The sequence below is a fragment of the Alternaria atra genome, assembly GCF_907166805.1.
Source record: "Alternaria atra isolate CS162 genome assembly, contig: 20, whole genome shotgun sequence".
Taxonomy (NCBI): domain Eukaryota; kingdom Fungi; phylum Ascomycota; class Dothideomycetes; order Pleosporales; family Pleosporaceae; genus Alternaria; species Alternaria atra.
In genome coordinates, this window is record NW_025091318.1 from 370,999 (window position 1) to 397,016 (window position 26,018).

General features: G+C 52.1%; 8 protein-coding genes across 8 annotated transcripts; 3 read left to right on the forward strand and 5 right to left on the reverse strand.

Moving 5' to 3' along the window:
- Positions 1-737: 737 nt before the first annotated feature.
- Positions 738-1,496, reverse strand: ALTATR162_LOCUS396 (uncharacterized protein; the record flags this gene model as incomplete). The annotated part of the gene is made up of 1 exon (XM_043307990.1): positions 738-1,496. The coding sequence occupies one exon, from the start codon at positions 1,494-1,496 to the stop codon at positions 738-740; it is 759 nt and encodes a 252-aa protein (XP_043163925.1).
- Positions 1,497-4,285: 2,789 nt separating this feature from the next.
- On the reverse strand, positions 4,286-5,199 carry ALTATR162_LOCUS397 (uncharacterized protein; the record flags this gene model as incomplete). Its single annotated transcript, XM_043307991.1, has 2 exons — positions 4,286-4,739; positions 4,793-5,199. The coding sequence occupies 2 exons, from the start codon at positions 5,197-5,199 to the stop codon at positions 4,286-4,288; spliced, it is 861 nt and encodes a 286-aa protein (XP_043163926.1).
- A 1,666-nt stretch (positions 5,200-6,865) lies between these two features.
- On the forward strand, positions 6,866-7,696 carry ALTATR162_LOCUS398 (uncharacterized protein; the record flags this gene model as incomplete). The annotated part of the gene is made up of 1 exon (XM_043307992.1): positions 6,866-7,696. The coding sequence occupies one exon, from the start codon at positions 6,866-6,868 to the stop codon at positions 7,694-7,696; it is 831 nt and encodes a 276-aa protein (XP_043163927.1).
- A 36-nt stretch (positions 7,697-7,732) lies between these two features.
- On the reverse strand, positions 7,733-8,521 carry ALTATR162_LOCUS399 (uncharacterized protein; the record flags this gene model as incomplete). Its single annotated transcript, XM_043307993.1, has 1 exon — positions 7,733-8,521. One exon carries the CDS (start codon positions 8,519-8,521, stop codon positions 7,733-7,735), a length of 789 nt encoding a protein of 262 aa, XP_043163928.1.
- Positions 8,522-9,902: 1,381 nt separating this feature from the next.
- Positions 9,903-10,775, reverse strand: ALTATR162_LOCUS400 (uncharacterized protein; the record flags this gene model as incomplete). The annotated part of the gene is made up of 1 exon (XM_043307994.1): positions 9,903-10,775. The coding sequence occupies one exon, from the start codon at positions 10,773-10,775 to the stop codon at positions 9,903-9,905; it is 873 nt and encodes a 290-aa protein (XP_043163929.1).
- A 346-nt stretch (positions 10,776-11,121) lies between these two features.
- Positions 11,122-14,688, reverse strand: ALTATR162_LOCUS401 (uncharacterized protein; the record flags this gene model as incomplete). The annotated part of the gene is made up of 3 exons (XM_043307995.1): positions 11,122-14,270; positions 14,316-14,509; positions 14,564-14,688. 3 exons carry the CDS (start codon positions 14,686-14,688, stop codon positions 11,122-11,124), a joined length of 3,468 nt encoding a protein of 1,155 aa, XP_043163930.1.
- Positions 14,689-15,458: 770 nt separating this feature from the next.
- ALTATR162_LOCUS402 (uncharacterized protein) lies at positions 15,459-17,777 on the forward strand (the record flags this gene model as incomplete). The annotated part of the gene is made up of 1 exon (XM_043307996.1): positions 15,459-17,777. One exon carries the CDS (start codon positions 15,459-15,461, stop codon positions 17,775-17,777), a length of 2,319 nt encoding a protein of 772 aa, XP_043163931.1.
- A 1,639-nt stretch (positions 17,778-19,416) lies between these two features.
- ALTATR162_LOCUS403 (uncharacterized protein) lies at positions 19,417-25,547 on the forward strand (the record flags this gene model as incomplete). Its single annotated transcript, XM_043307997.1, has 3 exons — positions 19,417-19,683; positions 21,347-22,160; positions 23,995-25,547. 3 exons carry the CDS (start codon positions 19,417-19,419, stop codon positions 25,545-25,547), a joined length of 2,634 nt encoding a protein of 877 aa, XP_043163932.1.
- Between the last annotated feature and the right edge of the window lie 471 nt (positions 25,548-26,018).

Genomic DNA, 26,018 nt, shown 5'->3' on the forward strand with positions numbered 1-26,018 from the left:
CCATTCGCTACACATAATGATGTCATCTACACCGCCGCTTCACTACGGCTTCAACCACTCCGCGATCTTTGCCTTCAACACCTCTTCTGCCGCTGGCCACCCATGTCCTGGCCTCCGGCAAAACGCGTTCACATCGATATGCCTAAACTCCGGAATCTCGTGCAGCAGCGTCTCAACAACATCAATACACTGAGCATCCTTATCCAGTGCAGCCAACACCAGTTGATACATCGACAACTTGCGCGTGTACCTTGCGTCCAGAGACTTGCAGAACTCATCCATAGCTTGGGCGTACAATTCCCAGTAGTGATCAAGAGCCCAGGACATGTGTGGTAGCCGCGCTATCCTGAAATCTGGGAGCCAGTCGCGTCGGAGAAATGTAGGCATGGAGGTGTAGCCAAGACAGCGTGGCACGGCTGCGCAATCGCCCCAGTCGATTATTCCAGTTACTTTGCCATCGTAATTCACTAGAATGTTCTAGGGATCGAGATCGTCGTGCCGAAGGACGAATGTTTCGTGTGTTGGTACGCCATTGCTAACAGCTTCGTTTGGAGTTTGCTTACTATGCGATGAGTCTGTTGTTGCGAATGGAGCAGAGGACATCACGATGTTCATCACCATCCAAACGCCAATCGTCGCCATATCGTGAGTACCAGCAGATTTGTCGCGCTCCGCTCTATACACCTTGTCTGTGCCAGCGGCAAAGAAGGCTTTGCTAGTATCAAATATCTTTCGAGTCATGGAAGACGGAAACCCGGTATACTTGAACTCCAGTGGCGTGAGTTCGCGCACAGCGAGCGCAGAAATGTAATGCGTTTCTGCTCTAATTCGGGCAAAGGATCGTCGGCGTTGAGGTGTAGTCCTGTGTCCTTCATCGTCTTGTAGGATTTACCGACCCACATGTCCATTGCTGAGACACCGTCCAGCTTCTTCATGAGGATGTATGGTGCGCCTTCCGCATTTTTGACATCTCCATCGTATGCAATAACCTCGGGTACAGGGCATCCCGTATGATGGAAAATGTGTTGCATCAGTTGAGCTTCACTCTTCAACGCCATATTATCGTTGATATGCCATTTTTCTTGCGTACCATGTGCGGGAATCTTGAGTACATACTCTTGCGCGATTTGGTCTTCGCGCTCGATCTTGAAGAATACTGCATGATGAAACGACCCTTTTTCTCGCTGCGTAACGTGACAGCTGCCAAGGAGTAGGTTTTCTTTCGGGTTGAAAAGATGGTGCACCAAGCATTCAAGAGCGATGCCAGATATGCTTCGAATGTCGTCAAACTTCCGACGGTCATGATTATTACTTGAGGATTCACCGTAGTGGCAATAAGTATCCTCACTTACTTCCGCCACTGTACTACTCCTCGCTCCAGAATCTAGATGGGGTGGTCTGAAATCGTAGTTGATGAACAGATGGTGAGGACGTGCGGAGGGCGCGGCGGTATACGATGTTGACCGTCTTGAAAATACTTGTGATGCTGTCGACATTGCCGTCTCCGCTGCGTTGTAGGCGATCTCGTTGGCCAATGGCGAACACAAGGAGGTAGTCGAAGCCTTTGGATTCGTCCCGAACTGTGAACTTAGCATTCATCTGATCCCCGTTCTCGACGATCGAGTGAATCTACTGTTAGAAGAGGGCTTAGTTCCAGTAGGTCTTAGGAATCTCATAGACCATCGATTGGGTTGCAACATCTTCTACATTGATGGCCTCCTCGATACAGCCGGTGTAGCATTGGTGAAGACATGGTATAGGTGTGCGCGTTGGCACGATTGTGGCGTTGACGTGGTTGAGAACTGAGAAATACTTTAGCCAGGTGCGTCACGAAGAACAGGTAGCGCCTTTTGCTTAGGTGGATGAGTAGGCACACGTGTTTGTTACCAAGGTCACACCTTTCAGATAGAAGGGTCATGACCGCCTTGCGTTCATTCGTTGGAGTGCTAGTGAATTACCGTAGGATTGTGCCCTGATGCAACTCCCCTTGTACAAGGCAACTAAATAGATCCGCTATCTAACGAAGTAGAAGAGGTTAAGGGTTGTAAGGGGTTTGCCTAATGTTTACCCCTACGCTTAATCGTATATTACCACGCGCCGACCTACTGGTACGTAACTGGAATACTGTGGTGGCTGATAAACAGTGTGAAGTGATCGCTAAAACCCTAGGGTCTGACTAAGGTGGTAATGTCTCGCAGCGCGAGGCTGCTAAACCACGTATATGTCGGCCTCAGTACCAGTGGAGACAATTCATTCGTACTGCGCATGTGCCGTTTGTCCCAGCAATCGCAGTCTCGTGCACTCTGGCACAAACATGGGCAAGTATACATTTGACTTTGCGATCGCCTGTTCTACAGCAGCTCTATCTCCTCCACCTCTGTTTCGATAGGTTTAATTATCGTTTATGGATCTTATCCGTCTCCCTATTGAAGTACTTAGTAGGATCTGTAGATTCATCGGCCTGAATCATGAAACCTTGAGATACGAGAACAAAGATTTCCAGTCCCTACGCCTTACTTGCAGGGAAATCTACGAGAAAACGACATTCGATGCTGCCGTTCGATACGGACCAACTCTTCATAAGCTAGTCATCCCTCTCAACCACCGTTCCCTGTGTCAACTCTTACACATCGTCAAGATTGAGTCGTTTCGCGATCGAATCGTCTCATTGACTCTGGATCCGTACTGGTATCGTCGCAGGCCGGACGATTTCGTCGATCGGTCACGGCATATTCACGTGCGCGGTGAGGAGTCGGGATTCTACATTAGCTCAAGTGAACCAGTCCATCTTCTCGCAGAATGCTTCCGATGGCTGGCTAAGGCTAAACGGCTTACAGAACTACAACATGAAACCAAGGACTCGCTACATGTCTCGTTAGCGGCTTTAGCAGAGGATCGCTTTCCGATAAAGATGAATTCCATCGTCATATCCCTGGTTGGCCTCGTGGATCAGATCTACGGAGACTTCGGACGATCGCCTGCTACATACACTCCCTACATCGAATGTCTCTTAATTGACAGCTGTACTCTTACGCAGATGGGATTTTACGAAAAATTGAAAGAGGCACTGGTGACGAATGAATTAGGTGTCCATGTTCGGGACTTCAGCATTCGCCACCCAGCTATCGCTTCTTTCTTCTTTGGGGCATGTGATATTGCGCAGCTCTATGTTTCAGGCTGTACAGAGGGTGAGCCTGTTTTGCGATTCTGCAACGCCTGCAATGACCTGTTCACCCATAACATCGCCAAGGTCGCCTTTACTAATTTAACAATGTTTTGCTTATCTGAAATCTACGTTAGCGGTGGTCGCCTTGCAAAGTTTCTCAGAAATCGAGATCACACGCTCACTCGTTTGAAGATCTCAGAGACTGCCTTGACTGATGGTTCGTGGTTAACCATCGCGCAAGGTCTGCTGAAGCTACCTCGCCTGCGCCAACTGGAACTAGGCAATAATCTTTGCCAGAAAGGTGCTGTCCCAAGGTCTCCAAATCAACCAACGACATATCAACCTGAGGCTTCTGGAGACGATGATATCTTGAGCGTTGACAAAGTTTGCCACTACCTTGAATTTCTTATCGAACACTTCTCAACTTCTAGATACGTACACCTGCTAAAGGATCATTGGCCTTTGCCGCATTATCATAGGGTGAATCTCTATGATTACCCGAGGATCGGGTATCGAAGCATCAACAATAGTTCAGCTCGTCGGGCGCTGGAGAAGTACATCATTGAGGTTGAGGGGAAGTGAGACTTTATGGGAAGCACAGTACAGTAGGTCTAAGGATAGTCGGAGTATGTCGAAGGTTATCATATAGACTTCTGTCTCAGCTCTTGCTCCTCAACCACAAGCGTTCGTCACGAAGAGCATATAGTCACTCAAAAACTATCAAAGCATTGAAAGCACCAGTTGCATTGATCACAGACCAAAGCTGCCTAGGTAACGAAGAACAATATATACAAGCACAAAAGATAACATATGCACAGAAGAAGAACCACCTCTCAAACCCAATCACCTTGCCGAAATTTTACAACGCGTATGTTGGATACACACCGCATCTACTGACACTGCGAGTACCACTGGTTGGACTCGACACACTTTCCGCTCGCACAAGTCGTAGGGCCAGAGTACCCCTGACCACCACACTGTCCGTAAAGCTGAACGCTACCGCTGCTGCTACCACTGTCGCTGCTGACATCTCTAGAAGGGGGAAAATCGGGTCAATCGATGGTGTCCTCGTAGGTGGTAACCTCGGAAGGCGCCGTAATGGATGGGTGGGTAAATAGCTTACTTGGTCGCAGTCGCCTTAGCGGAAGAAGTCTTCGTCTTGGTGACAAGTGTGGAAGTAACCTTCTTGGTGGAAGTGGGCTTAGCAGTGGTGCTGGCCTTGGGGGGAGCAGCAGAGTCGGCACCGCAAACAGGCAGCTTCTCGAGCTTACCCTGGGTACCGGTGCAGCTAGCATTGGTGTCGAGCTTCTGGCTGCTACCGTTACCCTTGTCAACACCCTTGTACTCGCGGCAGACGGCCTTTGTAGTTCCGCAGGAGCCGCTGATGCTGGCTGTGTCGCCAAAGTTTGAGTTGATGCCGATGAGGTCGGAGGTTAGACCGAAGGCGCGGACATTCTCGACGATGACTTTGCGGGGCGACTTCTTGGAGTTGTCGGTGCAGTCACCGCAGGAGCGGTAGAGTTTGCCAGCGTTGACAATGGTGTAGTCTTTGATGGTCACGGTACCCGCACCGCTGGGTTGATGTCAGCTGGGGGTGTGTTGATGGGGGAATGAAATGGTACGTACTTGTGTTGGATGACCTTGTCCTTGGCCTCTTGAGCACCTCCTCCCTGGATCAGGGCATTGCCGGGACCAAGGACAGAGACGGCGTCCTCGCAGACATCACGGAACCAGACGTTGGTCAGGGTGCAAGAGCCTAGGCAGTGGACACCCTCGAGCGCGTCAGCACCGATAATGACGTTGGAGATGGACGCGCCATCCTGGAGGATGAAAACAGCGCTGTCGCTGCCAGTGTCCGCGTCAGAGTCACATGGCTGGCCACGGTCAAACTCCTTGTTCGCAAAGTCGACCTTGCCAGTGATGGTGCTGGGCTCAGGAAGCGACACAATGTTACCGGAGCGAGTAGGAATGTTGAGAGTCTGCGCAGCCGCCATGCTGGCGACGAGCGAGAGGAGTGCGACTTGAGAAATCATGGTGAAAGATGATGGAGCGTGAGGTGAGTAATTTAGCAAAGATGGGTAGATGAATTGAAAGAGTTGATGGATCTCCTGGATCTTTGCAAGTATTGAAGGAAGGAATGAGTGAGCTGGTGGGCTGTAACACTCGGGACGCCCATCGTCTTTATACACATGTTCGATACCCCCCCTATCGGAGATGGCTGCATCACCAACAGATCTGGATACCAAGGCAGCCCTCCGAGGATGCAATGGAAATTGCTACAGGATGGAAAAAACCCCTGGTATGTGGACTCTAGTCTGACAAGCCGAGGCGCCATGTGGTAATTGTGGAGAATTGTTTTCCGCCCGCTGTATGCTGTGCTGGGCGTTGAACTGTGGCTGTTGTCAACTTAGTGGTGGCTAGAATGGTCATGCTCACCACAACAACCTCACCATTTCGATCTGCATTGCATGACGGCAGACGATCCGGATCTTATTGTGATTCGCGGGATTTATATGGAGACGTTTCTCCGCACGCCATGTATCGAAAGAGGTGGAGTTTGGCGTTGTCGTACAGTTTCTTTTAGACCGATGATGTGGTTTTGGCGTTGCTGCATATTGGGAGACCTGGGGTACATTAGTACACAGCCACATTTCGGTACTCAATTCTCCGCGGTGTTTGGCAGGATTCCTGGGCATCGTTTTGACATTGACTTGGCGTTTCAGTCAAGATATGGGGAATCGTTCTTGCAGTGCAGCGCCTTCCGGGCGCGATGTCGCTCCCGATTTGGAAAAGTTGCGGTCATATTGGGTTTAGACAGCTCTGACAGAAGGTTGCCCAGTTGAAGACCCGCTGTTGTCCTAAACATGCCTTTGCGTCGAGAGGAATGGAATTTGCACTCTTTCGGCATTGTCATGTATCCTTGTGCGGTGCGACTCAGGGTATTGTCGAGAATCACTTGGCTGAGATCTACATATGGGTGTACCTGGTTCTGCTGTCAATGCCAGGATTAGTTGTCTCGCTGTGTCTCATTTCCGCGCCTCTCATATAGTACCATGACCGTACTGCTCATTGATGATTGGTTTCAATCGATCGGGGAACAACGCATGTCAGCGGGAATACCCACTGGAGAGCCTAGAGCGCATTGTGTATGGCGGCTAGAAGTAAGTACCCGATCCGACGGCCTTTGAAGACAGTATAACCCGAGCGACTCGCCGACTATATGCAAGGCGTGGCAACATATTGGATCAACACGATTGCGTTGGGTACTTCCACCAACCGGCTCTAGCCCAAACGACCAGAATTTTGTCGCATGAAGCTTGAATAGGCAATATAAGTGCGGTACATGTCTTGTGACTTCTTTCATAAACAAATGCGGTAACTGCTTGGAGATCACAGCGCCAGGCTCAAAGTTAGCGGCGCAATAATTCCGACACTGAGAAATACCCTGCAATGAGTAATTCCGCCATCCTGGAAGAGGCCTCCGAAATTAGATTGGGGACATACCGAAGTGCTGTCGTGATGAATAATCACGTAGATGGCGAAGCAGCTGGGACGAAGTGGAACGGGTTCGTCCAGGCGGACAGCGACTTGCGCTAGCAGATAAGTGGGTCAAACTCTTGGCAACAGAGACCCACCGAAAAGTTTCCAGCAACTCTACACCTCTGCACAACGAACGCGAAGCACTTGATACCGCCCAACATGTCGTCCATGCGAAATGCCGTTCAACGGCGCAACCATAAAGAGCGCGCGCAACCCGTCGAGCGTGAAAAATGGGGTCTTCTCGAGAAACGGAAAGATTACAAGCTGCGCGCAGCAGACCACAAGCAGAAGAAGGCTAAACTCAAGATCCTGAGCGAAAAAGCTCGCGACCGTAATCCCGATGAGTTTTCTTTCAAGATGATGTCGTCCCAGGTGGACAAGTCGGGGAAAAGGGTGGCGGATCGAGGCAACAAGGCTTTGAGCATGGAGGTGGTGAAGCTGTTGAAGACGCAGGATGCGGGATATATTCGCACTATGCTGCAGCAGACGCGCAAGGAGAGAGAGGAGGTGGAGCAGAGGCTCATCATGGAGGAGCAGGGCGAGGTACGCGCTGTGAGAGACGGAGAGAGAGCGAGGCACGGCAAGCACAGAGTTTTTGTGGACAACGAAGAAGAACAAGAAGAGTTCGAGCCGGACACTTGGTTTGGGCGCGGGGAGGATATCCCCGCGCGCAACGAGTCGCCTACTTTCGGAGACCTGCAAGACGAGTCTTCGGAAGACAACGAGCAACCTGTCCAGCGACCGAGCACACTATCCAAGAAGCAGATGGAGGCACAAGAACAGGCACGGAAAGAAGCGAGGAAGTTCAGGAAAGACAGAGAGCGTGCACAAGAACGGCACATGTCAAGGTTACGAGCCCTCAAGAAACGGGAGAGCGAACTCGTAGCCGCAGAAGAAGAGCTAGAGCTCCAGCGCGCAAAGATGAACAACACAGTCGGAGGCGTCAACAAGAACGGCGTCAAATTCAAGGTCCGAGAGCGCAAGCGCTGAGGCGTCTTCCTTCCATATTACGCTCATAGAATACAACTACAGCCTCGCCGGCATCCTCATCGCGCCATCCAATCGCAAAACCGTCCCATTCAACATCTCATTGCCTACACACTCGACCACCAACCTCGCAAACTCCTCCGGCAGTCCCGCCCTCTTCGGAAACTCCATACTCTTCTCCAAACTGCTTCTCACCTTGTCGCTCATCATCTTCGTCATTGCGCTATCAAACATACTCGGCGCTATCGTCACAGCGCGGATACCATACTTTGACAGATCGCGCGCGAGCGGAAGCGTGAGGCTGGCAACAGCACCTTTACTCGCAGCATAAGCAACCTGACCCATTTGTCCGTCAAAAGCAGCAGAAGACGCAATCATGATGATAACACCACGGGAGCCATCGGGGCTGGATGGGGTGGTAGTCGTCATGTACGGCAAAGTTTGACGTATCAAATCCAACGTCCCTCGCAGATTGATATTCAGTACGAAATCAATACTTTCAATGCTCAACGGCTCGTTCTTCTTGTCGATTATCAAGCCTGGCATTCCTACTCCTGCTCCTGCTACTACGCCTCCGATGTCTTTTCCTGTTTCTTTGGCCCAGGATACCGTGCCTGATACTGCTGCTGCAATGGCGGATGTGTCTGTTACGTCGGTTTCGAAGAATTTTGCGCGCGAGCCGAGCTCAGAGGCGACTTTCGAGCCATTGTCCGCGTTGAGGTCGAGAAGGGAGACGTATGCGCCTTGTGCGTGGAGGGCGCGTGCTGTCGCGAGACCGAGGCCTGAGACGCCGCCGCTGATCAGGAAGGTTCTGTCTGCGATCTTCATCGTGTAGATTGGATGGCGGAAAAGAGGATTTGATTTGAGGTGGATTACTAGCTTCACGAAAACACCGTTGCTCTTTTCGATTATATTTGTTCGTGCGTGATGTGTAGTAGAAAGCGCAGTATAAGAAGCGCAGTGTAGAAAGCGCATGTGAAGTTCAATTCACTAAAAGCCACTCGTTCATCTCATGCCTCGGCCCATCGACATCGGCAAATTATTCCTAGAACCTCCGACATACCCACTCCGTATCCTCACCACCAGCACACTAACCAAAGTATCCCCACTCCCGATAACATCCATCTTGCGCATCGAATCTCGAACCACTTCACCACCGGGGAGTCCGCGAAAAAAAAACCCCCCACCTACAATACCCCGTTTCTGACGCCGTCACTCGCTATCCAAAAGTCCTCCAGCTCGCGCATATCGTATACCAGCCAACCACATCCCCCACGCGCACCTCGAAGCCACCGCACTCCTCACACAGGCCTACATGGGCAACAGCAGCGGCGAGCAGCCCACGCACACACCCACATTCGACATCCAACAATCTTCCACAAAATGACGGACCGCATGATAATCGGGACCAACAAGTCCCCCACCAACCCCACACCGCTCTCCGCGCCCCAAGAACAACAAGTAAAAGACCTGTACTACAAAAACGTCCGCGCGAAATGCGCAAAGGAAATCGAAACGTTTGCTCAATGCGCCCTGGGCCGTACATTTACCATGATATATGCGTGTCGGCAGCCGAGACTGGCGATGAATAGTTGTATGCTGCAGTACCAGAATCAGGATGAGTTGGATAAGGCGAGGTTGGAGTGGTTTGCGTTGGCTGAGGAGAGGAGACAGGTATGTGATAGTTCTTTTTTTTGCTCACTGTGTTTGGAGGTGGAGAGCCAATGCTAACAGTGCTGGTACAGGCGAGGATAGACCATCAGAGGAGGTTGGAGGATGCAAGGGAGAAACACAAGGAGTGGTGGAATTTGGATGAGTCGGGGCGCACGGTTGGGAAGGCGGCGGAGACGGTTAATGAGGCGGGGTTGAGGAGACGGGAGGAGAATAGGGTGGATGATAGAGGAGTCACAAGAGGAGGTGTGTACAGAGGGACATGAGAGAGAAGGAGACCCGCGAGGTATGGTGTGGGGAGGAGGCAAAGGGCATATCTGAACCAAGGATTGCTGCAATGTTGTAGCGGACGTATACTGTATTATAACTTTGTAAATACTCGCCCATTATGAAGCGCAAGGCGGAAAGCTTTATCCAGCTCTGGTATAAACTCCCCCCTTTCCCTAACTCGAGCTCCAGCCCCAATCCATAACGCCGTTGCAAATGCCCGAAACCGACCAACGCCTTTTCCATTCGTTGCTGGGCCCCAACCACCAGCTCAAGGGTTGTTCTCCTGGTTAATACCCATGGCCTCTTCAAACTCATCGTCGTCTTGCTCCTCATCTTCCTCATCCATGCCCCCCATGGCTGTATCCCTGGCCTCCGTTTCAGCATTCGCGTTGTCTGCCACAATTGTCCCGTTGACCTGATTAACAGGCCCTCCCGAAAACCCATCGTCCACTTCCATTTCCTCGTCTGCATCCCCGCCTTCCTCAATCTCCTCACTCCACGCCCCTTTAATACCCCAGCCCACGCCCGTAAAACAATACCTCTCTGGCGGTAACCTAACCCCAAACTCCCTCTCCACCCTCGGCAGCGCAATCCGATTCCTCTCCTGCGCAACCTCACTCATAAACTCCTTGCCTAGGTTTGGTTGAAATGCCCCCGCCGCCCTTGCCCCCACAGCAGTTCTTAATGCCGCTAGACTCACCCCTTCCCCATCTCCTTCACCGCCTGCACCTGCGCCGCCGGAGCGTTTCTTTGACGCAGAGGTTGTGGGCAGGGGTGGCTCGTAGGATAGAGCGTCTGACAAGATGGACGACGTGTATCGGTAGGCGAAATCGAGGAGTTGGAGGGGCACGCGCTCGGTGTAGGCGTGGACGCCCATGTTGGCGAGGATGAGGTGGATGAGGCGGGCGTCGCGGGGGCGTTTTGAGGTTCCTGGGTCGGAGAGAGATGTTGGTGGGAAGGCGGGGTTCATTGCGCCAGCAGCGGTGTTATTTGTTGGTATGCCGTTGGGTTGTGATTGTGATTGAGCTGTTGGCTGCAACTGTTGGGGTTGTTGTGTTGGTGGGCTGAGTGTTGGCGCATTTGCCGTCGCAGGCGGTGTCGATATACCATTCTGCATGTTTTCTGCAGCTGGCGAGGCCATGTTGTGTGGTTGTGTGGAGGTTGCGCGCGCGTGGTTGTAGTTGAGGAAGTCAAGGTAGCGGCGGGCGCGTTGGAGTTGCGACGGACGCGACCCCAAGAAAGCTTGGCATGCGGCTCTACGTTGCGACGATTAAGGAAACGCACAAAGCATGCATACATTTTAGCTAGGAACACAGTAGACAAGGTAGCTAACATCACTACATAGCTTATCGCAACGTCTACTACTATCCCTATGTCTGCTCCAACCCAAACTCACCTCAACACCTTACTATACAGGCCATCCGTTCTCTTCAATCCGAAATTGCTTGCAGAAATACTATAATTAAAACCTATCACTACACAACTACTTACGCCCTCATCCCCTCAGTAAACCCATCCCTATCATCCTCATCTCCCGTCGCTTCACTAGCAATACTCTCATGTAAGCTAGGCGTTTTATCCTTCCTACTCCCAATCTTCTTGATACTCCCCCAAACACTCGCCTTATCCTTGGGTGTCCCAATAGAAGGGCTATTGCCAACGCTTTCCGTCGACTTGCCTAGGCCAAAAAATCCACCCGAACTTTCAATCTCTTCCGCCTCGTCTGGGGTGCCAGGCACGTCGCCGGCGGCACTCTTCTTGGAAGAGAACAAAGCGCCCTTCTTGCCAAACGTCAGGAACTGGTTCGTACTTCCTTTCCGCGTAAGTTTCTGCATAAAGGATTCTTTGCCAATGGAACCAGCGGCGTCCGAGGCAGTGTGCGAAACACTCCTCTCGAGACTCTCTCTCGGGCTCGCTTCCGAGGCGTCGGCGGTGGAAATGATGGACGGAGTATCGCGTGACATGCGGGAGTCTGTGTGAGGGGAAGTTGCGTCTCGAGCGTCGCCAGCCTCGGACGGTGTATGTTTATCTTTCCGTGCAGCCTTCTCCGCTTTGACGCGCTTCTCCTTCTCCTCCTTCTTCTCTGCCTTCTCCGCTTTCCTAGCTTCTTTCTCCGCAGCCCGCTTCGCTTTGTCTTCTTCGGTTTTCTTGCCAAGTTGGAACATGGTGAAACTCGCCGCCGCCGGATTCAGCTGTTTAGGCGGAGTAGGCGGGATAGGGGGCAAGGAAGAAGTAGATGGCTGGGCTGGCATGTGGGAGGCTGAGGACTGCGGCCGGGTACCGATTGGGGCTTGGGTGGGGGAACGGGTATTCGACGGGAAGTCCAGGACATCATCGTGGCCATCGTCGTTGATTAGATTCGCACTCGACGTGTGCTGCATCGAGGGTCGACGGGATCCTAGGCGAGACCAGGACGTAGTGTTGGTGTTGTTGACGCTCCAGTCTACACCCAGAGGGCTGGCCCGAGCACCAAAGGCGTCCACGTTCCAACCAAACCGCGTTTGGCTTTCAGTTGAGGGACGGGGTAACGCCATGCCTTCTCCCGAGTTTGTGGAGCCCTGACGTGGGGATGTTGGGCGCTGCATGCCGAGGATGTTACGCAGCCAGGGGTCTTCGCCACCTTTTGCGCTGCTGAACATGTTGAATGGGCGTTTGCGAGTAGCCACGTGCTTTGGGCTACTGAGTGACTCAACAGGCTGGGTTTTAGTGCGTATGAACGTGTCGTACCATGCACCTTCAGAATGGCTGCCGCGGCGGCGCGTGTTGCCCAGGGCATCGACACCGTGTTCCTGACGAGGTAGCGACTGGCTTTGCGATGGCTTCAAAGAGCCCAAAGCCGGGCCCTCATCAGAAAACGTCTTACCACGAGCTCGATTCAGTCCAAAGAGTCCACCGAAACGACTGGCTTGGGGATTGATCTGGAAGGAGCTGGATGTGGAGTGTATGGAGCGCCTATCGTTATCCATGTTATTGTCGTTGCTTGGATAGAACTGTAGTTCGCCCGCACTATCCCTTGGGCTTGCGAGAGCACTAGGCGAACCACTCTGTGGCGAAGCTGGTGAACTGGAATTGTGTGTTGGATGCATTGTGCCAGGGGCTCCAAGGCCAGGTAGAACGTTCCTCATGTTAGGTGAAGGGTCTTGGGAAGGGGCTTGGGGTGGACCTGGGTCGTCGTCCTCGTCTTCTGTCAAGCCTAGATCATCCCCAAACAAACCTGCTGGGAGTAATGCGCCGGCTGTCGGGCTCATGGGTGCACCACCAGTTAAACTCTCAAAGTCGGCTTGCGAGAAGGAGGTATTGTATGTACGAGGGGGTAGTGCCATGCCGTTGACTGGGTTAAAGTAGGGCGTTGCGGTCGCAAAGGACGGTGATGCGGTCGTTGGGATACTGTTGAACGGAGCTGATGAAGTGTGCACGAAACCGCCAGTAGCTTGAGAGAGAAGCCCTTCGCGCATGCTGAGAGGACGGGCACGTTGGCTGTTCCTTCTGACTGGCCCCATCTCCGGAACAGGTGGGCCGGAGAAGAGCTGAGGTTGGCTCAAGCGACGTTGCTGCATGTAGGTCAATCTGCCCGTGGCGTCTTGGTGAGCTCTTTCGGCTTCGGCGTACAGCGACCAAGCTTGAGCATACTGCTGTTGCAGGAGACCTAGAGTCATTCTCCAGCGATTGTCCTCTTCCTTCTCCGCGTTGTCAGGACCATCTGTGGCTTCCGCACCTTCTTGACCTTCTTCCAACCTCTGTCTTTCCTCTTCCAGAGCCTTGATGTGAATACCCTTCTCACGAATCGCGTCCTCCAAAACCTTGTTCGCCTGTGTCTCGTCGGCATACTTGTCTTTCAGGTCCTGAACGCGCTTCTCGGAGGCTGACTGGTACTCGGTCTGTTCCTTCTTGATCTTCTCGGCAGTGTCGCGAAGTTCGCCAGCCTCTCTGGTCCACTTTGCAACATCGTCTTTAAGCTTCTTCCGCTCCGCTTCCTTTTGACGTAGAACCCTTTCTTGCTGAGCGCGCCTGGTCTGCGCGGCGGCGTTTTGTCGTTCAAGGCTGGCCACCTCTTTCCGTAGGTCGCGACTGGCATCTTCCTTCTCTTTCAACGCAGCCTTCTTTTCGTCGCGCTTGTCTACCAAGATAGCCTTCTGAGTCACAAACTCCTGGTCCTCTTCCTGGATCTGACGCTCCATGTCGTCCAACTCGCGTCGGAGAGCATCCAACTTCTCAGTCAGCTGACGGATAGAGTCTGGGCCTTCTGCCTCTTGCGCCGACCTTGCCTGGTCTTGCGGTTGCGATGCTGGCGAGATCTTCCTTCCGATATCTGGGCGCCTCATGCGGGAGGTGCTGTTGCTGTGTTCGCGGGTCATGGGCGGCGCGGCGACGGATGTGACAACGTCGGCGAGGGTCTTGTTCGGTCGAATAACAGGCGTGGGAGTGTAGTCATTGTCATCACTGGCGATGAGCGCGTCTTTGGGCGGGTGGGGGCCGTAGAAGTCATCAGAGTTGGCGGGGAGGGTTCGGAGGCGGATGGGCACGCTGGGTGCTTGGAAGCTCGACGAGTTCAGCGTGACTATGCGGATGGTGTAGTGGTGGTCGGGCTGGAGGTTCTCGATAGTAATAGAGGATTCCTGGGGCGAGATGTCGCCAACTGTGGCCTGTCAGATGTGATTGCGTGTTTGACCGAGTCACGTACTGTCTATGCCGTTGATTCGGATAACGTATTTCAGGACAGAGGTGCGCTGGTCGGGCGGTTTCCAGTGTAGCAAAACCCCATCTGCCTTTATTCCAGCAAGCGAAACGAGGGGCGCGACGGGGACTTCAAGGCCGAGCACCTGCACCAGCTTCTCGACAGGCTGCGTGAGGACCTGGTAGGCGCGGAAGGCGACCCTGCATGGGACATCAGTACTTGTGCGTCTATTTCTTCTGGCCTGTAATTCCTACCAGAACAGCGCCGAGACGATGCATGCAGTCCTAAGCAACCCGGACGACGAGAACAAGAGGGCTTCCATGTCGTAGCGCGCGACATCCGGCGGCCAGTAGAGCGACGAGGACGGTTCAGACAACATTTTGACAGACATGCCAGGCGTCTCCCACCTGCTCGTCGTGAAGTTTGCAGAGTCGACGTGGGCATCATGTGCAGCCACGGCCGCAAATGGCCGAAGCTACAAACCATTTCGACGTCTTGGCTGCTCCACACCTGCAGCTCCTCCGCATTCATCTTGCTGATAGGAGCTAGCGGGGCAGGTGGCTTTCAGAAGTGCAACTCAAGCGTGGTGTAGTTGAGAAAAATGTCTAAAATATCTTCCCCTATAGCAGATTTCATCAAGTAGTGCACTTGTCCATCACCCACGCGTTTCCCCCGCGGCCACGATATGGTTGAGCCAGTAGCTGTCCCAACATATGCGCAGGACTCGAATTGTCTCCAATCTGCTTGCTCCCTTGCAGCATGTGAAAGATAACCTCCCGACTCTGCATCTAGCACATGCTCGATTTTGCAAGTTGTTGCCGCTTACTCCGGAAGAGCGCATCCCATGATCTCGGCATGACGCCCTCGGGCCCGTGATGCGCTCGGTGACGGCGTAGCTTACCACATGCCTAGGCACCTCGACGCAAAAGTACCTTCACTCCTGATCTCCCTTTCTTGCACTCCCAACGCTTGCGCCGCCAGCTCATTCCCTCGGTGAAAATTGCCAGGGCCCACTGACATGTGAAGAAAGACTGCAAATTCGCCTGACATATTCCCACGCTTCATCGCTCCAGCTGTAAAACACTTCTGACGTACATGCCCGACGCTCGCTACCAACCCCGTCCACCCGCGAGCTCGTAGACAGCAACCATGAATTACGTGCGGTCCATCACGGGCAGCGTCTCCAAGGGCTGGAATTCCATCAACCCCGCAACCCTCAGCGGCGCCATTGACACCATCGTCGTAGAGCACGAAGACGGCAGCCTAGCATGTTCGCCCTTCCATGTCCGCTTCGGCAAGTACCAGATACTGCGGCCCTCGGACAAGAAGGTCGAGTTCAGAGTCAATGGCGAGCTGCAGGACTACTCGATGAAGCTGGGCGAGGGCGGCGAGGCCTTTTTCGTATTCGAGACGACGCGCTCCATCCCCGCTGAAATGCAGACGTCGCCCATAGCATCGCCCGCCGCCAGTCCCGAGCAGAAACCTGTAGAGCTGCCCTCGGAGCGCGCCTTCGACGAGCCCGAACCCCTCGATCTAGACAATAGCGGCATGGCAAGGAGAAGAGGGCGCATGTCCATGTCGGTCCCCACCTCAGATAGCATACACGCCGAGGCTGAGTTCGGGCGGCCAAAGTCGGGAGACTGGTCTGGTTTTCATATGCAAAGGGCAAGCACGGATGAGACGGTTCCCTCTGTGAAAGACGGCTTCGCCAAGACGTTCGAGTCATCGCAACCACAGGAGAAAGGGCCAGAGAGGGGGCCGCTGCAGATAAGCAAGGAGGATGCGACGGCTTGGAATAGGTCAACTCGCTCAGCGAGTCCGCCACCTGTGTCAGCCAGTGAAGCCCTTGCCCGCGCCATCAAGCTGTCCAAGAAACTCTTTACCTCCAACATCCCGAATAAAGTCACCGAGACTGGCGACCTCGAACTAGACATGACAGGGTACAAGAGTAGCGAGGAAGATGCCTTGCGCGCTGAAGTCATCGCCCGGCGCATTCTGTCAGACGAGCTCGCAGGAGACTATGATATTGGTGCACTCATCGGCGCCGACGAAAATGGCAATCTCTGGATCTACAGCAGTGAGGAAGCCAAAGCCGCAGCCATGGCAAAAACATCCATGAACGTCTTGAATGAAGCAGCTCTGCAGTCGAGCGACGCGTTATCAGACCCCGGCTACCAAAGTGACAGCGGCCGCAGCGACTCCACAGCCCAATTTCCTCTACGCAGAGACTCAGATAGTGCTCTAGGCTCCTCCGCGCCACACTCTCCCTCTGCCCAAAACACCAAATCCGAAACCAAGACTTACGCAAAGACGCTCCGCCTCACCAGCGAGCAACTCCGCGCTCTCAACCTGAAGCCAGGCGCCAATACCATGTCCTTCACCGTCAACCGCTCAAAGTGCGAAGCTTACATGTTCTACTGGAAACATGACGTCCCCATCGTCATCTCGGATATCGACGGCACAATTACAAAATCCGACGCCCTGGGCCACGTCCTCAACATGATCGGCCGCGACTGGACACATCAGGGTGTCGCAAAACTCTACACTGATATTGTAAACAATGGCTACAACATCTTCTACCTAACCAGTCGGTCAGTTGGTCAAGCAGACACCACACGCGCGTATTTGAACGGCGTCGTGCAAGATAATTACAGACTGCCCAAGGGGCCCGTCATAATGAGCCCGGATAGGACTATCGCGGCGCTGCGGCGAGAGATTTATCTGCGCAAGCCCGAAGTGTTCAAAATGGCTTGTTTGAGGGATATCATGCAGCTTTTTGACAAGCCGCCGCATCAGACGCCTTTCTACGCCGGATTTGGGAATAGGTTTACCGACGCGCTGTCGTATCGATCTGTTAATATCCCGTCTACGCGCATTTTCACAATCAACTCCAACGCCGAGGTCAGTCTGGATGTCCTGAGTCTGAGCTATAAAACGGGGTATGCGAGCATGCGCGAGATTGTCGACCACTTCTTCCCTCCCGTCGGTTTACTCGTGCCTGCGGGTGGAGAAGCATATACGGATTTTAATTATTGGAGGGAGAAACCGCTTGATATTGCAGACTTTACCGACAGCGAAGATGACGATGATGACGACGATGACGATGAGCAAACCGAGGCGGCTAGTATCAGGAGTGAAGATGAGATGGGTTCGGAAATAGGAGAGGATCTAGAGGCGAGTTATATGTCGAGGGAGAGTTTGGATCAGGACGAGACGGGTTTGGAGGATTCGATTATCGAGAGTGTGGAAGGGGGGGATTATGTCGAGGGCGAGGAGTACTTGGAAATGGCGGGTGAGGATGAAGAGGAGGAGGAGGAGGAGAAGGAGGATGAAGATGTGACGGAGATTGAGGGTGTTGTGCCGACGATAGAGGGTGTAGATACTGGTGTGGATACGACAGTGGAGCAGATGAGGATGTTGGATGTCAGGGAAAGGAGTCCTACTCCGCGGGCTAGTCCAAGACGGTAATTCTTCGCAGTCTAGAGGTTGTTTCTGTCTTTGTGTTTCTGCATAGCATGGCATGGGGTGGCGTTGAGGGTTTGATGCCAAGGGCATCTTATTGCGAGGTCTATAGAGTGTTGTCGTTTTATTGATAATCCACTACATGTGTTCTGGATTCTACATTGGCGGGTTTCTTGATCACTTGCTCCTATCCGAGAAGACGGGTTACGACTTTGATTTCAGATGGTAGAGGTTTCTGCTCTCAATAGATGTGTTCTCAAGTTAACTTCATCTTAGTAGTCTCATCCACGGGTCGGCAATTGCCATGATGAAGGCTCCCGACCAGACATAGTATTCGTGTTGCAAGCATTCGTTGTTTACCTTGGTACTGCGTTTGCTTTCGTAGTCTCACTCTTCCAAGCGTTTAAGCCGCATTCACACTGGTTCAGGCCGCAAGTTCTAGACTTATCAGAGCAGACCATGCGGCCATTTTGCGACCGCGTTCAGACCGTACAAGATCTGCTCTCTCTCTCTCTTATATACATACAAAACAACTGCCCTACTCTCGACACCCCCTCTACTCGATACATCGCAACCGATACCCTCCACTGATTGCACAACCAAACTCTTCTCTCGACTCTCAACCAAACAAGTTCAACCTTGCAGCAAGATGAAGTCCTTCACCTGCATCATCGCCCTCTTAGGCCTCTTCACCATCGCCCTCGGCACTGCTATCCCTCACGACGACGCTTCCGGTTCCGTCGAAAATGCAAGCTCTCCCCATCTTCCACACCCGCTATCTCTACTCTATTCCAGGACTGACGAAGATCAGGACGTCCACACCGAGGCTACCACCTGCGAGAAGTGCAGCCAAGTCTACAACAACTGCGCCAAGGTAAGTTTGCTTGCTGGTATACTTGTTTTCCGTGCTAATGGTATCGATTCATCGTAGGGCTGCCGTCATACCTCCCAGTGCGAACGTGTCTGCTATGGCGTTCTTGTCGGTGGCAAGCAGTGCAAGCAGATTTGTGATTGGTCTTAGACGCTCGCTAGACAGAGCGGTAAAAGACTCCGAGAAGGCTGAAGATGACTGGTGGAGGCTGAATATGACAAGTTTCATGGTGCAGGTTTCAGTTTACCTATAGAGAGATGATGCAAGCTTTCGCATCTTGCTGAAGCTTGGCCATGACGTTGGTGTCTTATCGATGGCCCTGCCTTATGATAGTATTCACGACGACTTCGATCTCCTATGTATAGTTGCTGTGTAAACGTCGTGTGTTGAGTTTCGAGACTCCATTGCTCCGCGTTAGTGGCTGTATCCTCGGGTACCTGACCTTTTTATCAGCTTTGTCTACCAAAGAACAATAAACCATAACATCGATATCTCGTTTGGTAGTCTCCATCATTTCATTCGTCGAAGGGCTGCCTTGCACCAAGATTCGTAGCAGTCTTTCACTGCTACGGGTCTTGGACCGCCTTTTATACCGATACAGACTGCAAGGTCAGTTGACTCAATCCACGACCTTGCTTAGACTGTACGTTATCCCATACACTCTCACTAATATATATACACCACTCAGCAAGTCCTAACAGACCACCACGATCGAATCTTCTACATCAATCGTACAATCAACCTCAACCAAACAAGTCTAACAATTCCATCAAGATGGAGTCTTTCATCTCCCTCATCTCCCTCGCGGTCCTCTCCGCCATCACTATCGGTGTCTCCATCCCCCGGGATGACACCTCCTACATCAACTCCTTGGAAACCTCTCCCGAAGATGTAAAGACTTCACCTCCTCCATCTCTTCCCTACCCCCTATCCTTCCTTAACCCCAGGGCTAACGCATCCCAGGCCGAAAACGTTCACAGCGAGTCCACCACCGCTACCACCTGCCAACAGTGCTCTCAAGTCTACAAAGATTGCCGCAACGTAAGTGCACTTTTTCCAAAACATGTCAGGCGAACAGCTGGAGAAAGGTGGTTGCAATGCTAGGATATACTTCAAGCCGAGCGAAGGTATGAAAAGAGCGAGATGTTCGAGATGTCGGGTTAGATCATCAGAGCATTTACCTCGATGATAGGCCGTGAGAAGAACCAGGCAGGCTAACTACTCTTCTTGTAAAGAAACGTTCGGTTTGAGCATGTCTGGTTCGAAATAATACGGATTGATTGCTGACGGTTGGATTGGTTCGAATATAGCGTTGCCATACTTCGCAAAACGGCCAGGACTGCGGGATTGTCTGCATGGATATAGCTTGCAATGCGTTTATCAACGGCGACTACTGCCATCATACTTGTCTTTGGAAGACTTGCTAGACAGGGTAGTAGAGCAAGATTGGAGATGGTTGTTGGGTGGGAGATATGAGTGTTTTCATGGTGTACATCTCTGGGTTTACAGATACGCGGGTACGTGGGATACCTAGGAGAATACTTGGGGAGACGGATCGTGCGGGCTTTTCACGATTTGCTGTATAGCAGATCTAGCTATGAGATTTGGTAGTGATGATATAGCCGCACCTTGATGATGGTAGAATTATGACTTGCATCTCCCATGTCTGCCCAACGACTAGCGGTTGTGTCAAGTGTTACCCTGCCCCTGTAACTTCTTTTCAGCAATGCTCCCAAACCTCGTAAAGACACACTTTGCAATATTTATATTTCTTCATAGCAAATAAAAGTAGCTGGTTTTGGTTCCAACTGCGACCTGGGCTCTCTTTCGCGCTTATCGGAAAAATTGTACTTTGAACTCGGACCTACTCCAATCTGCTTCTCACGATATTCGCGACGCTAACCCAACTTAATCTAGCCCAAACAAACGATCGACAGGGTCCACACGTGCACACGCAACCCATGAAGCGACTCGGAAGGCCCAGATGTCCGCTCTCCAAGCCGTCTCATGATCATCACGGTATTTCCCACCTGAACTTTTGCAACATGTAGGCTCCTTCGTTTCGAGGCTTTTTGCCTTCCTTTTGCTTCCTCACATTCTACAACATTGCGCGACAACTATGACGACGTTGTCGCCTCGCTCGACAAGCTCATCGACAAGCTCGACGAGCTCCTACCCCGCCCCTTCTTCGATACACTCACCAGAGCGACGATCACCCCGCCCCCTCCTCTACAAACTCTACACCTCACACATACTGTCTACATGGAATGCGCGCACCTTTGAATTCGGTGCGGTAATCTTCCTTGCGAAAATCTTCCCTGGGACGCTCTTCTTCGCAAGTTGCTATGCGCTTTTCCGGTCGCTTGCCGCTGCTCTCTTGGGGTCGTGGATAGGCGGGCAGGTCGATGCGAAGGACAGATTGCATGTTGTGAGACAGAGTATTGTATGGCAGAGGCTTTCTGTTGCGGGGAGTTGCGTGGTTTTGGTGGGTATGTTGGGTTTGGGCGGAGAAGAGAAGGATGCCGGGATAGTAATGTACGCGCTGTTTGTGGCTAGCGTGGTACTCGCCTGTGTTGAGAAACTGGCTTTCGTTGCTAATACGGTCTCTGTGGAGAGAGATTGGATTGTCGTGGTTTCTGAGAGTCTGGGTACAGACCGTCAAGAGCTGAATAGCGCTATGCGCAGGATTGATTTGGTGTGCAAGCTCATTGCGCCTGTGGGCATAGGGCTCGTGGATGGGTACTCGACGAGAATCGCTATATGGGTTGTTTTCGCGCAAAACGCAGTCAGCGTACTGGTGGAATACTTTGCTATCGCGAATGTGTATGCCGCGGTACCAGAACTCGGTGTTGGAAAAGGCAAGCAATCTGAAACGGACACTGCCACGGAATTACAACCGCAACACTCTTCCCACCGGGATACCGTATCAAACGCCCCTGGCCGACGTCCCACTCTCCTCGCCAACATAACCTCACACCTCCAACCCTATCGCGCCTACGTCGAAAACCCCGCCTTCCTCGCCTCCTTCTCCCTCTCCCTCCTCTACCTCACAGTCCTAAGCTTCGCATCGCAAATGACAACCTACCTACTCACTCTCGGCTTCACCAGCACGCACGTCTCCATCATGCACCTCGTGTCCGTTATTCTCGAACTCAGCGCCACCGTCGCAGCACCATGGCTGATGAGCAAGATCGGCGCTGTAAGAGCCGGCCTCTGGTTTATCAACGAACAAGTCCTCGCCATCGGTCTCGCAATAGGTCTATTCCACGTTTTCCCCACGAGCACTGCCCCGATGCTGGCTGGCGCCGCCCTCGTCCTCGGCGTCTGTCTCTCCCGCCTCGGTCTCTGGGGTTTCGATCTTAGCGTCCAGTATCTCGTGCAGGAAGATGCGCCGCCTGCGTCCCGCGGCTCCTTCTCCGCTATTGAGATGAGCCTGCAGAATCTCTTCGAACTGCTTTCCTTTGCGACGACAATGGTGTGGTATAGACCGCAGGATTTCACCATACCGATACTTATTAGTGCCGGCGCGATTGTGTCAAGCGCGGCGTGTTTTGCGGGATTTGTGAGGCAGAAGCGGGGGCATTTGCTGCATACGGATCGGTGCTTGAAGAGGATGGGTGGAAAGAAGAGGATGTATCAGGTGCTGCCGACTATTGAGGAGGAGGGGGATGTTGAGATGGATGAGAGGGATAGGCGATGAAAGAGAGGCCATATATCCCTGGAAGACCAGAATGAACAAGAGTTATGCAGCATTGTTTATTGCCAATGCAAGAAGAACTGCACGTGAACACGATTGCAATTCATTAGGCGGATATGAGAGTTGAACCTTATGGTTCCATCACCATTATAGCTAAGTCATCGCTCGTCTGTCGAACCTCGTAGCCGCATAAACTTAAACACTCCTAAGGTATATAGTGGCGGGCTTCAGGTAGTGAGAGAGCCGGGACGATATACTGCTATGTGATGCATGGCTACGTACGGTAAGTTTAGGGTTGAAAATATCATCAGCTTATCATTAGTTGTGAACTTTGTTATGCAAGTGTAATGTCAATATTTGCAGAAAACCCTCTCGCCCTTCCAGGAAACCCAGTGTGCTTTACGGCTCCATCCCATAGCTCGCTTTGGGTATCAAACAAAACGCCAATTCCGATACGCAGATATGCATCTCCAGCGGTGTTCTTTGTACAGGCAAGGATGGGGACCGTTGCTTCTCTCATCTCTTTGACATTGTCTTCTTCCCAATCTCGCTAATCCCCACTTCCATCATCATCACTGTCTTCTCACCTCTCGTCCCCTTCTTGTTCTCTATTCAATCCCACCGAATTTGCTATTTTGATTGAAGCGTTATTCTCGTCCTCTTCGTCACCACTCCCATACTTCAGCCCCTTGGAGGAGCAACCGAAGCAGTTGGCAGAACCTACAACCATTGGCGAGATTGTACAATGCTAGTCTTTTGAACTTCCTATGGGAACGCAAGACTCTTCTTGGGCAGAAAAGTTTCTCTATAGACAAGCTCAGGCAAAACTCACACAGCTGATCAGATGTGGTCAAACCGAGGGGTTGTGGCATGTGTTAAGGTGGCGGGCTTGAAGGTCGAGTCATCGCCCTGTAGTTGTAATTTGGTGAAGACTGAGCGCATTGTAGGGACGGTGTTGAACGTATCGAGGCTAGACTTTCAATATGTGCATCTGCTAGCGAAAAAGCAGAGTATGGCGGCAGAGATATATACACGGAATCCTCTATTATGTCACCCGTGGGATACTGCCTCAAGTCCGTAAGCACACAAGGTTGGAATCGATTTTCTCAGCCTTATGCGCTTTGTGAAGAGCGGATATGGTTCATGTACGACTATTGCGGCTGATGCCTGTGAATAGATATAGTTGGCTGCGATTTCTGAGACAATTATAAGTTCTAGGATAGGTCAGATAAGAATTGGCGTGGCATCGTGAGATTGTTCGGGGGTGTTTTCGAAGCTAGGAATGGGTCGCGGCAATGATAGGCTAGCGCAAGCCCTGGATCTTGGAATGACGCACTACCAGAGGCGTCGCATCCTCCCTCAAGATCCATTCATTGAGAAGCTCAATTTTCTCATAATGACGCCTGCTCTAGCCACAGAGGAACGACTCTACATGTCGTTCTCTTGCATGGCGAAGATGCCCGGCTATACGGCACCGCGTCAAACGCTTGGCCAAGACGTGCTCGTGCTTCGACCTACATGACGCGTAACCTTGTTGAACACACGCTCATCGGTTCATTTCTTGTACAGAACGAATGAGGCGCTCTATAACACGTGCTAGAAGAGGTAGGCCATCCTAATTCACCCTAAGGTTGTCGCACGACTAACAAGCGCAGGATGGCTCGTCCTACCCCTCGGCAGACACCCCGCTCGCTTTCGACCCACGCCCTTCCTCCAACAGACTTCGAACAACAACTCTCAATCAGCAAACACGGGGGGAAGTAACTCACACGATGGAGACAAGCAGGAGCGAAGCAAGTTTGCACGGAGTGTTCTCGAAGGAAGCACGGTAGCTCTGATTTCACTCTTCGGACTGGGCCTGGGTGGCTATGCCTATAGTCTATTCTACAAAAGGACTGTTGCGAAGAAGATAGAGAATGCCTTTGCGACAGGATACAGCTCGCAAGAGCGCGTTGTGTTGGGTCGCATCTCATACGGCACCGAGCCAGACAAGATCCAAGAGATTGTGGAGAGAGAATACTGGGTTCCACGAGCAGAGCAGGAAGACATCGACAATGTTGTCAGTGGAAGGGCTAGAGGGAGGTACTATCTTGTCATCGGTGAGCGAGGTACCGGCAAGCGAGCACTGCTCTTGGAGGCCATGAGGAAGGTCAATGGTGACGGCATTGCTATGCTAGAAGCGCATAATGATCTGGAGGTCTTTCGAACACGGCTTGGCAAGGCTATCGATTACGAATTTCACGAAGACTATATTGGTGGGCTGTTCAGTATTCGGGGTCCGAGAGATAGCTCACCGCTATTGGATATCGAGAGAGCGCTTAATCAGATGGAGAAGGTAGCCTTGTCGCTGAGGAAGCGGCGAGGCAAGCCTCTTCTTATGATCATCAACAATATCCACCTGTTCAAAGACGACGAAGCAGGAAAACATCTCCTAGAGATCTTGCAGCAGCGCGCAGAGATATGGGCGGGCAACGAACTCGTCACAACCGTCTTTACCTCTGATGAATTCTGGACGCTCGAACGCTTGACACCACATGCAACTAACATGCACGTCATAAGCGTCAGAGACGTACGCAAAAACGTAGTCACAACAGCACTAAAACAATACCGAGCGCGCTACCACAACGAAGACGTACCACAGAGTATCCTAGACGAGGTCTTCGCCAAGGTCGGCGGACGACTAATCTTCTTGAACCAAGTCGCTAAATCCAAAGACATGCTAGAAACCTGCAAGCAAATCAATCGAAGAGAGAAAACGTGGTTCCTCAACAACTGCTGGATCCTCGGCGACTCCATGGACGATGACGTGGAAGAACAGCAGAAATACTGCGCTGCCGCCATCGTCCTAGCTCGTGCCCTTGTTCTTCGCGAAAAAGAGACGATGGATTCGGACCAGTTTACGCTTCCTGAGATTCCACTACACGAGGCTCGTCAAATTATCACGAGAGCTGACTTTGTGCACCCGTTTGATCATATCAATGTTGTCCACATTGATGCTCATGGTATGGTAAGAGCGGATTCTGTGCCGATGCAGAATGCGTTTCGCGAAGTTGTACAACAACCTGGGTTTGAGGAACATTTGAAAGCTACTTTGAACAGATTGGATGAGTTGGAGAGTTTGGCGAGGACGAGAGAGGTTGCGATGAGGGATCCACCTGATAGAAGTGGGGGAATTGTGCCGGTGCAGACGTATTGTGCAAAGCTCTGAAAGGGTGATACGGGAGCCGGGTTGGACGATGCGCGTGATGAGTGAGGGCTTTCCCTGTTCTCGAAGATGAGCAAGTTCCTTACGTTTGCGATGGTTCTTATCCTAGAGTATTTATTGAAAAGACGCGCAAATCTGTCGTCACATAGTTTGTGTATGTTTTTGACAGATATAAGGCCGCGGTAGTTCTTCTACGAGACTCCAAATTCTCTACGAGCGCGTGCATGTCAAGAGCGAAGTCCTGGTTGCGGCACGGTGAGCTTCGGGCATGCTGACGTCAACAGCTTCGCAAGCGAACTCCGTCCTCAAGCTACCCCGAAGCTGCTTTGCTCACCCTCGTAAGACCTCAACACCAGCTCTTGGCCCTTGTCTCCGGAGACACGACGACCTATCTTAAGTCGGATTGAATGCTCGATTTAGTAGCGTTACCGTAAAGCATGCCTGCTGCGGCGTCCCCTCACTATTGGCAGCCAG